At 39.3% G+C, this 11,067-nt stretch overlaps 2 protein-coding genes across 2 annotated transcripts; both read left to right on the forward strand.

Annotated features, from left to right (window-relative positions):
* The first annotated feature begins 1,041 nt into the window (after positions 1-1,041).
* On the forward strand, positions 1,042-1,821 carry LOC147504258 (uncharacterized). The gene has a single exon (XM_086605114.1). The coding sequence runs from the start codon at positions 1,042-1,044 to the stop codon at positions 1,819-1,821; it is 780 nt and encodes a 259-aa protein (XP_086461240.1).
* Positions 1,822-2,995: 1,174 nt separating this feature from the next.
* On the forward strand, positions 2,996-4,025 carry LOC147504259 (uncharacterized). Its single transcript, XM_086605115.1, has 2 exons — positions 2,996-3,263; positions 3,358-4,025. The coding sequence occupies exons 1-2, from the start codon at positions 2,996-2,998 to the stop codon at positions 4,023-4,025; spliced, it is 936 nt and encodes a 311-aa protein (XP_086461241.1).
* The last annotated feature ends 7,042 nt before the right edge of the window (positions 4,026-11,067 follow it).

The following is an 11,067-nucleotide window of genomic DNA, read 5'->3' on the forward strand; positions in this document are numbered from 1 at the left end:
AATGGTTTGTCCAAATCCATCTAGGTTGTGAACGATTACTTATACTTTATAAGGTACTGATGATATGATCTTCTGTGTGTCCACACCATATCATCTACAACATAAAGTATTAGACACATGCATATAACTAATAACATATATAATATGCATAACTTTTGCCCATATGATTCTCATTCAAAATATAAAAAATTAGAGTTAATACAAAAGTAATGCTTCTAGTATATAACCCTATCAGTGATGGCCATCGGACTCACTTTATGTTGTTTGGAAAAAAAAAAAGAACTCCCCCAGTATCAAACTACTCTGATACCATGTTAAACAGAGTTTTGCATATACAATAATTCTATCGTATATTCATTTCCAAGTTAGGAGGCAATATATAGATATACTTACATCCTCAAAGAATGGAAACAACCTATCTACGGTAAACTAAATATTCTTATACTTAAAATACAATCTACTAGATTACAGAATCAATCTAATATATTACACCTCACATACATCTCATGCCGACAGGAGGAAATCTCCATCAGAGTTTTTATAACACACCCAATACTGGCCAGAGGGTCTCCATCGGTATACAATTTAACTATATCAGGTTTATGTGGGATCAAATACCATTACACCAAGATTTGGTGATTTTAGTTGGAATTAGCCTTATACTAATACTCTCTAATGGCAACCTCTCCTGCGGGCTATAGCAGTTGAAACATTACCTTCAAATTACCTTGATCAGCTAAGTTAAAATCAAAACACAAGCTCTCCATCTAAAACAATTCTTCTCTCTCTCCCATTTAAAATAACCAAACCTCTTTCCAAAATTTTCTTATAGATCACCAAAAATTCCCTCAGCTCCAAAATAACCTTTCTTGATCACAGATGGACCATAAACCAATGCTCCTCATAGGAGAGTCATCCTCAAGCAATGCCAGTAAATTGGAAAGCATTCAATAGAATCTACAAAGCCTTTTCTCCTCCAATAAGGAGATAGAACTAGATAGCAACAATTAGGAGGATAACACGAATGAACAGTTGACAATGATGGGCAAGATGTATGGAGGTCACCCAATTGATTTGACAGAACTAGGGGAAGAGCTCCACTGTATATGGCAGACTCGGGGGACTGTATCCATGGATTTGATTTCCCCAGAGTTTGTAAAGGTGGTGTTCGAACAAGAAAGCGAACACAAGTTTGTGACTGAAAATGGGCCATGGATAGTTCATGGACATATATTCTCTGTGAAAAAATGGAAAAAGGTTGAGGATTTTGAGGAGTACTTCTTTGACAGAGTGCACTTCTGGGTGCAAATTTGGGGGCTACCAAGGGCAAGAATAAACACAGATAATGTGGAGAAGATTGGAGCTAAAATAGGAAAAGTGAAAGATGTAGATCTATCGTGTCCACTAGAATTCAAAAAACCAGTGGCCAGGGTCAGAGTGGATATGGACATCAAGGAAAGACTCACAAAGGAATTAACCATCAGATTGGAAATAGGAGCTATGTTCCATGTTACATTCAAGTATGAAAAACTAGACATCTTCTGCTATTTATGTGGAGTCATTGGACATGATCACCACACATGCAGAATTCTAGCACAGTACCGATATGATATTATCAAGTGTGGGGAATCACCAAAAGACATCAAGCCTTTCTCCACAAGTTTGATCAGAGCCAACAAATTCTATAATGGCAAATCGGGCAGAGGTACTCAGTCCATCACATTCTCAGGAACTCCACAAAAACTAAGGTATGATGAAACTCCGGTGGCCAGTGGTGGGAACTATCCTAAGCATGGTACAACTCAGGAGACACGTGCATAAGAGGACATATAGAATAGGCACCTAACACAGAGGGAGCACAGGATAAAGGAGATGAATAGAGCTGCTGGAGAAGATAGTCTGGAGGATCAAAGAATGGCAGGCCCATCTGACATAGTAACAGATAGTTTCACAGAGGATGATACAGACAGGGGAATAGACATGGATAGTTAGGCCATGTTAGAGGCTACGTCTATTGGGTCTATTGGATATAACCTTTATGGGCCAGGCCCAAATATAGAACCTATTAGGGTGGAAGTAGATATGGATATGAGCCTTAAGGATGTGGACAAAAGGGGGGTGGCTCAACTGCTCCAGTTTGGGGAAGCCTTGTTGAGAGTGGATAGCACATTCACCAACAAAACAAACGAATCTCCAGACCAGGTGGAGGCAGCTACTCAGCCACCCTCTAATCCTAGATCTGTCTTAGAACTCTAAACCACCCCTATCCTATCCCATGTAGTTGATAGAAGTCTTGTGTTGGGAAACCAAGTTAAATTCAATGCAGGAAAAAGTGTACAATTCAAGCCGGCTATTTGGCTTAAAGGAATCTAAGGAGGGGGAACGAAAGCAGATCTAAAACAAACCATAATACTTTTTTCTACCAACAAACCACTAGCCTCTCAACACACACAACAGAACAAAGAGAAACTAGGAAAATGAAGTTTACCAGTATGGAAGGAAAACAAACAGAGGAAAGAATTCTAGGAAAAAGGGTGAGAAATGCGGTTAATAGATCTAAAAAAGCATGTATGATGGCTGAAGGTATGCACAAGAAAGGAAAAGGGCATAAACTCATTCCACCACATGCACATATCATCAATATCTCCAATGGATCAAGTGAACAACACACTGAGCAAGATAACATGATGATCATGCCTCCACAACAAGGGGGTGACATAGAATAATATGAATCTGATGAGAGTGTGACCCAATCCTCGCCTTTGGTGGTGGATGCCTCACACATGGGGAACCAAGTGGCTCAAAGGATAGAATATAAAGAACCGGCTGAAGCACAAGATAGGGAAACTGATAGTGGTGCTTGGACTAGAAGTATTAATCACTCAGATGATCAATCAATGGACATGTCTATCTCAAGTGGATACACAAGAAGCTCTGGGTCTAGATCAACAAAAGGGTTCGCGGTCGCTACCCCAACACAGCCGCCTTCACCTCAATGACGATCTACGCCTTGGATTGTCGGGGTCTTAGCTCTACCACGGCGATTCAACATCTAAAGAACCAACTTAGGGTGTTAGAGATAGATATGGTGTGTTTGTCAGAAACAAAAGATGATAGTAGGAAGATAGAAGAGGTAAGGAAAGCTATTAAGTTTGAGGGATGTTTCTCTGTGCCAGTAGATGGGCTTAGTGGGGGCTTAGCAGTTATTTGGAAGGAGGGAGTGCACTTGGATACACTTGGGGCTATGAGGAACCAAGTAACAGGTAAATTTGCAAATTATAATTGTTTAGTAGTTTGGTTTTTTTTCTTTCATATATGGGGATCCAACCCCTATTAAGAGGCATAGGGTGTGGTCAGAGATTAGGGATGTTGCCCCTTTAGTCCCAGGGCCTTGGTGCCTCTTTGGGGATTTTAATGCCATCTTATCCTTTGATGAGAAGATTTGGGGCAAGAGTAGGATGACCAAGTATATGGATGACTTCAACAATTTGATTAATGATCTTGGCCTTATGGATTTGGGGTTTAGGGGACCCAAGTTCGTTTGGAATAATAATAGAAAACCAGGAGACCATGTTCTAGAGAGGCTTGAAAGAGCCTTGGCTACTCCTGAGGGGCTGACTCTTTTCCCCCACACATGTGTAAATACATCTGTAAATACTTCTTCTGACCACCTTTCTTTGCATATAATCATGAATAAAAAGGATGCCCATTCTCATAGACCTTCCCGTTTCTATGATATGTGGCTAAAAGATAACTCTTGTAAGCCTTGTATTGATGAGGCTTGGAATTCTGTGAGTAATGAGTTACCTGATTGTAATGTGCTATCCAACATGCAAGCTACAAAAGAGAATCTCACTAGGCGGAACAAACATGTGTTTAGGAATATCTTTCATAACATTAAGATAACTGAAAAAAAGCTAGCTCAGGTGCTGATGAAACCTTTCACTGTTGCCAACCATAATAAGGTTAAAGAACTAAAATCCACCCTTCTTGATTGGTATACAAAGGAGGAGAATTTCTGGTAACAGAAATCAACCAACCAATGGATTAAAGAAGGGGGGAGGAATACTAAGTATTTCCATCTTTCTACTATATATAGAAGAAGGAAGAACAAGATTAAGAAAGTGAAAGATGAGGATGGAAATTGGAATGAGGGAAAGGATAAAGTGGGAGTAACCATTAATAGCTACTTCACTAAGCTCTTTTCCTCTGACAACCCAGAACCAAATCAAACATTTCTAAATCTTTTTCAGCCTTGTATCACTAAAAGAGAAAATATGATACTTACTACCATTCCTAGTCATGAGGACATTTGGCAAGTGGTAAGGAAAATGGGAAAGCTTAAGGCCCCTGGGCCTGATGGCTTCCAAGGTGTTTTTTACTAGGGGTGCTGGGATATCATTGGCTAGAGCATCACTGGTTTTGTAAGAGATTTCTTTATTAATGGCAATCTTAACCCAACCTTTAATAAAACTTACATTGCCTTGATTCCTAAGATATCTAATGTAATACTAAGTGCGTTAGCTCACAAACAAATGATGAAGTACAGGTTCTTACTGTTAGAGTTATCCATCACATGAGGATGAGAAAGGAGTGTTATTTGCGTGAAAAGTTATGAGCGTGCGCGCGCTCAGATTTGTCTAAACCTAAGGTGCCCCCACGCCCTTGTTACTGGAAGTCACGAATAGGCACTTGAGGGTGCACGCACTTGGAATTGGTCTTGCCGAGAGCGCACCCGCACCCATGCCTATATTTGCATTCTAATTTGCTACAGTAACTGTGAATTTGAAAGGGCAGTTATAAACCAAAACAAGGTTTTGGAAAATAGAAGTGCTGAATAGAAACCCAATTTTGAGAGCTATCAAAATTGAAAGAAAACCTTTGCAGAGAGAAAAGCCTGTAAAGAGAGAGGAGTAATCTAGTAAGGTGGAGAGACTTAAGAGGAGTGGTTGTAATCTTCCTTCCCATGTTATAAAAGGATTAGCTCTTGTGGAAGTATGCATCATTAGTTGAACCATGGTATATCTTTGTGTTATGGTATGTGATAAACATAAAAATAATAGTTTACCTACAAAATGAACGATGAAACTCAAAACGTAAGTAAACTAAAACTTATTACGTGGCTAAGTTTTATCAAAGATTCTACTCTCAATCCTATGAGATATAGTGGAGTAGATGATTCGTTCCACTCCTAGTCTTTCCGCATGTTGTGTTCTCTACGTATAAGTAATCTTAACTAAAAAGTCTAATGAGAGATTTACGAAATGGCAACTAGACTTCGATGCAACTACCCACAAGATGCAACTAGTCGACTATTAGAACAACTATGGGAATGCTACGTTGATTCTATGATGGAGTTAGAGGGGGATTGATTCCACCTTAACTTGACTTAATCCTACTAATGACGAATCGTCGTAATCTGAATTGAACTGCTTCGCAGAACAATATGGTTACTCCTAATCCCTAATTACACATGGCATTTCTACCAATTCATAACTAGCATGTGAACGATTACACCCATTCTCATGGTGAACTAATCATTTCTAGAGTGGAAAGGAAATTACGACGACTCTACGATAATCGGAATCAAGCTTTCATCAAGGCTTCTCAACCCCCTCAAATGGAGGTTTAGCCGAGAATCATTACGCTATCATTCCCAATGGAATTCAAACAAGACATGATATCAAGATTTGAACTTTGCTTATTTAAACTCAATGGAAACTAATCATGCAATAATTTAATTAAACTAATAATGACATCAATGAATTGCAATAGATGTTTAATGGAAAATGAAGCTAGATTATCGAAACCAACTAACTTTATTAATCTAATGAAAAGTAACAATGATTCAATAATCTATATTAAAACAAGGTATAAAAACTAATTAATTAATGGGATAAAACTCAAAACTAGATCTAGATCTATCTTTTTCTAACCCTAAACTCCATTAACATTAGCTTCCTAACCTAACTTATTTTCTAACCTAACTATCTACCATTAACAATGAGTCAAGCTCTTCTTTTTATACTTTCAGATCCAAAAATCGTGCATGGGCTTGGAGCCATGTTTTGGGCCCGAGAATCAGGCCCAAAACCCAATTATTTCAGTCCAAAAAGGCCTCTTCAACTTCAGTTGGCTTCAACAGACTTTTCGTCCACTTCTGCTCCTCTAATTGGGTCAAGGCTTGGACCATTGGAAAGCTCTTTCCGAGCCGGTAGTTTTGACATAAGGTAGGCCCAATTCCGAGGTCTGAGTCCAAAGATACAGTCTTTGGAAGTTCTGTGACTTTGTGTGCTGTTTCTGCCCGCGTCGACTTTTCAGCTTTTGACCGGGCTTTAGAAAGGCTTTGTCTTCTTCAATCTTGGCCTTTAATCACAGAACTCCTTAGCAACCAACCTTTGCTCCTTTATCTCGCTAAAGTGGCATATTTCTGCACATAATGGACTTTGGAGCCTGAAATGCATAAAAACACGTAATCAGTATTAACTCTTAATTATTACTCACATAATTGGTCTAAAAGTATGACTGTTACAGGGTTAAAACTACATTTTGGCTCTTATCAGTATGCTTTATTTTCTTTGCATTATTATTTGTTGTTGATAGTTATTTAGATAGTTGGGCATGCTAGGTTAGTTGTAGTGGATATTTAGAATTTTTTGGAGTAATAGTTGGTTCAAGTACAAGTTATCTATATAGTGGGGATTGATTGGTATCGTTATTCCCCAACAAGTGGTATCAGAGCCAGGTTAGATTAACCTAGGTTGTTATCCAAATTTTGCTCGGAAGGTGTTCGACAAAATTCCTGAGAGAAGATTTGAGTTTAAATAACTTGTAGAGATGGACCATTTCATGAATACTTGCATGACTAGTTTGAATAGAGCTAACTACACCATTTGGAAAGCCAAGATGCAAAAATTGCTCTATTGCAAGGACTTGGCACAACCCATTAAGAATGGGGGAGAAAAACCATAAGCGATTTCTTTAGTTGAGTAAAACAAGCTTGATAGAAAAGCAATAGGGTACATTAGACAGTGGATTGATGATAGTGTCTTTCACCATGTATACCAAGAAACTACTGCTTTTAGCTTGTAGAAGAAACTCGAAGACTTCTATAAGAAGAAGTCGGCCGGAAACAAAGTGCTGCTCATTAAAAAGTTTGCCAACACGAAGTACAAAGAAGGTTCTTCAATGTTTGAGCATCTTAATAAAGTACATAATATCATCAATCAGTTAAACTTGATGACGATTGATATGGGTGACAAAGTTGAGGTTTTGTTACTATTAAACTCTCTACCTGACAGTTGGGAGACGTTAGCAGTTTCTCTTAACAGAGCCCCTAAGAATGGAGTTATTTCCATGGAGATGGCTATCGGGGAATTGTTGAATGAAGAGACAAGAAGGGGTTCAAGAGGCAGCTCCTCTCACTCAGAGATCCTTGTCACAGAGAAGCGGAGGAGAGGTAAGAGCAGAAAACCATCTCATTTTAAAGGTGATGACAGAAGCAAATCTAGGGGTGAAGCTAGAACTCCTAAAGCAGAGAGACAATGTTACTATTGTGCCACCAAGGGTCACTTCAGGTATGAGTGCAGAACACTGAAGAGGGATGAGAAGAATAATTATGTACATGAAGACATGGCAAAGAAGAACAGAAACACAGGTAGAGATACTACCGCACTAGTCGACGATGATCTAGTGGGAATTGTGTCAGATTGTGGTGTGTTTGCTGTCTTAATACCTCATACCAGGATACAGAGTGGGTGATAGATACAGGAGCATCCTATCATGTCACACCGCACAAGGGATTCTTCACTACCTATATCTGTGGTGAATTTGGTGAAGTAAAGATGGGTAATAATAGAGTCTTAAAGATTGTAGGCATTAGTGATGTTCATGTAGAAACTAATGTCGGCTACACCTTGACACTCAAGGATGTAAGACATGTCCCTGACATTCGTCTAAGCCTAATTTCCACTGAGAAGTTAGATGATGATGGCTTTCTAACCTCGTTTGGTAATGGGGTATGGAAACTGAGCAGAGGTTCCATTGTAGCAGCTAAAGAGAAGAAAACTTGCTCTCTTTATAAAACACAGGCTAATTTGTGCAAAGCAGAAGTAAATGCGGTAGAAAAAGAAGCTTCCACCGAGCTATGGCATAAGAGACTATGTCATATGGGATAAAAAGGCATGGAAGTTTTTTCCAAGCAAAAGGCCTTGTCAGACATTAAAGGTACGCATTTAAATAGATGTACTCATTGTTTGGTAGGAAAGCAACACAGGGTATCTTTCCAAAGATTCATGTCTCACAGAAAGGACAATATCCTTGAGCTAGTTCACACTAACTTATGTGGTCCTATGAAAGTAAAATCCCATGGAGGAGCTTTGTACTTCTTGACTTTCATTGATGATGTGTCAAGATAGATTTGGGCATATAGTCTGAAGACCAAAGATGAAGTACTTGGCGTGTTCAAGATTTTCCATAGCATGGTGGAAAGAGAGACAGGGAAACTTTTAAAGTGTATTCGCTCAGATAATAGGGGTGAGTACATAAGGTCATTTAAAGAGTATTGCAAGAGTCATGGGATTCATCATGAGCAGATTGTTTCCAAGACACCGCAGCAAAATGGTATAGCCGAGAGGATGAATCGTACCATTGTAGAGAGGATGAGATGCATGTTGTCTCACTCTAAGTTACCTAGAAGTTACTGGGTAGAAGCAATGCACACCGTCGTGCATGTGATCAACCTATCGCCGTCAAAGCCTCTAAATAGTGATTATCTAGAGAGAGTATGGTCAAGCAGAGATGTTGATTATGGATACTTGAGGGTATTTGGGTGCAGGGAATTTGTTCATATTTCCAAAGATGAGAGATCCAAGCTTGAAGACAAAGCCAATCAATGTATTTTTCTTGGTTATGGGGATGAGAAGTTTGGCTACAAACTCTATGATCCGATTAACAAGAAGGTAATCCGAAGTCGAGATGTTGTGTTCTTTGAAGACCAAACCATATCAAACTTTGAGAATTGTGAGAAGCTAGAAGCTTTCACTAATGATCTTGTTGATTTAGAACAGAAGTTCTTAATGTGGAACGTGTAGAAGGCATTGAGAATGCATAAAACCATGGGTTTAAAGCTCATGATGATGATCTTATTGCTCATGATGGAATAGAACCTATTGATATAGAAGATGTAAATGAAGTACATGAAGCACCACCTGAGCAAGCAGAAGTGCAACCTCCTGAGCCATAATAAAATGGGTAAGGAGGTCTGACAAAGAGAGACAAGCTTCAACCAGGTATCCACCTCATACGTTTGTTTTACTATCTGATGGTGGAGAACCTATGTACTATCAAAAGGCTCTTGAAGGTACAAACAAAGAGAAGGTTGAAGGCCATACATGATGAGATGGATTCTTTACATAAAAATCACACTTATGAGTTAGTTGAGAAACCAAAAGGAAGAAAAATTCTCAAAAATAAGTTGATCTACAAACTCAAGCATGAGAAGAATAATCCACACCCAAGGTATAAAGCTCGCTTTGTTGTGAAGGGTTTCGGTCAAAGAAAAGGTATTGACTTTGATGAAATTTTCTCTCATATAGTTAAGATGACTTCTATCAGGGTTGTATTTGGTCTGACTGCAAGTATAATCCTAGAGGTTAAGCAACTAGATGCCAAGACAGCTTTTCTTCATGGAGATCTTGAGGAAGATGTCTACATGGACCAGCCTAGAGGGGTTTGAGGTCAAAGGCAAGGAGCACCTAGTATACAAGCTGATAAAGAGTTTGTATGGGTTGAAGCAAGCACCGAGACAGTGGTACATAAAGTTTGATTCCTTTATGGTGAAGTAAGGATACGAGAAGTCTACTTCCAATCATTGTATGTTTGTCCAGAAATTTCCAGATGGGGATTTCATAGTGTTCTTGTTGTATATGGATGATATGTTGATAGTTGGACCGAACATCAACAAGATATCCAAGCTGAAGAAAGACTTGAGTAAGTTTTTTTAGATGAAGGATTTGGGTCAAGTAAAGTAGATACTTGGGATACGAATCACTCGTGACAGAAAGAGTGGGAAGTTATGGCTTTCTCAAGAAAGCTACATTGATAAGGTGTTGAAGAGATTTAATATGGATCAAGCAAAGCCAATCAGTTATCCGCTTGGTGGCCAGTTCCGCATGACCAAATAGATGTGTCCAAAGGGTGAGCATGAGCAGAGTTAGATGGAAAATATTCCTTACGCATCCGCAGTGGGCAGCTTGATGTATGCAATGGTGTGTACAATACCAGATATTACTTTCGCCGTTGGTGTTGTAAGCTGATTTCTGTCAAATCTGGGTTAATAACATTGGGAAGGTGTTAAGTGGATATTGAAATATCTCAAGAGCACTTCCGAACCGTGTTTGTGTTTTGGTGGAAGTAAGCCCTTACTTGAAGGCTACACTAATGCATACATGGCAGGTGATGTTGACTCGATAAAGTCCACCTCCGGTTATCTGTTTGCTTTTACAGGGGGAGCAGTTTCTTGGCAATCTAAGTTGCAAAAGTGTGTTGCCCTCTCCACTATAGAAGCCAAATATATTGCAGCCACTACGTGTTGCAAAGAGATGTTATGGATGAAGAGGTTCTTTGATGAACTAGGGCTAAAGTAGAAACAGTTTGTAGTTCTATGTAACAGTCAGAGTGCCATCCATTTGAGCAAGAATCTGAGTTTTCATTCTAGATCCAAGCACATACATGTGCGTTATCATTGGATTAGAGAAGTACTCGAAGACAAGCATTTGTGCATCGAAAAGATCCATACCGACAAGAACGGGTCGGATATAATGACCAAAGTCTTACCAAAAGGTAAGTTTGATGTTTGTTGTACTACCGCTAGGATGGTAGCAGACTCCTCCTGTTGATTTAGAAATTGCATGGAGGTATCCCCCCTTCACTGTTTGGGAAGGGGAGATTGTTGGAGTTATCCCTCACATGAGGAAGAGAAAGGAGTGTTATTTGCATAAAGAGGTCTGAGCACGCGTGCGCTCAGATTGGTATAAACCTAATACGCACGCACCCGCGCCCTTGTTA

Source organism: Coptis chinensis, chromosome 4 (genome assembly GCF_015680905.1).
Source record: "Coptis chinensis isolate HL-2020 chromosome 4, ASM1568090v1, whole genome shotgun sequence".
NCBI classification, from domain to species: Eukaryota; Viridiplantae; Streptophyta; class Magnoliopsida; order Ranunculales; family Ranunculaceae; genus Coptis; species Coptis chinensis.

What these genes read in the sequence shown, in the direction of transcription:
- LOC147504259 (XM_086605115.1), top strand. Translation starts at nt 2,996, where the DNA reads ATGACGATCTACGCCTTGGATTGTCGGGGTCTTAGCTCTACCACGGCG. An exon ending in TATGAGGAACCAAGTAACAG is followed by an intron (nt 3,264 to 3,357) that starts GTAAATTTGCAA and finishes GGGTGTGGTCAG; the next exon opens with AGATTAGGGATGTTGCCCCT.
- LOC147504258 (XM_086605114.1), top strand. Translation starts at nt 1,042, where the DNA reads ATGGGCAAGATGTATGGAGGTCACCCAATTGATTTGACAGAACTAGGG.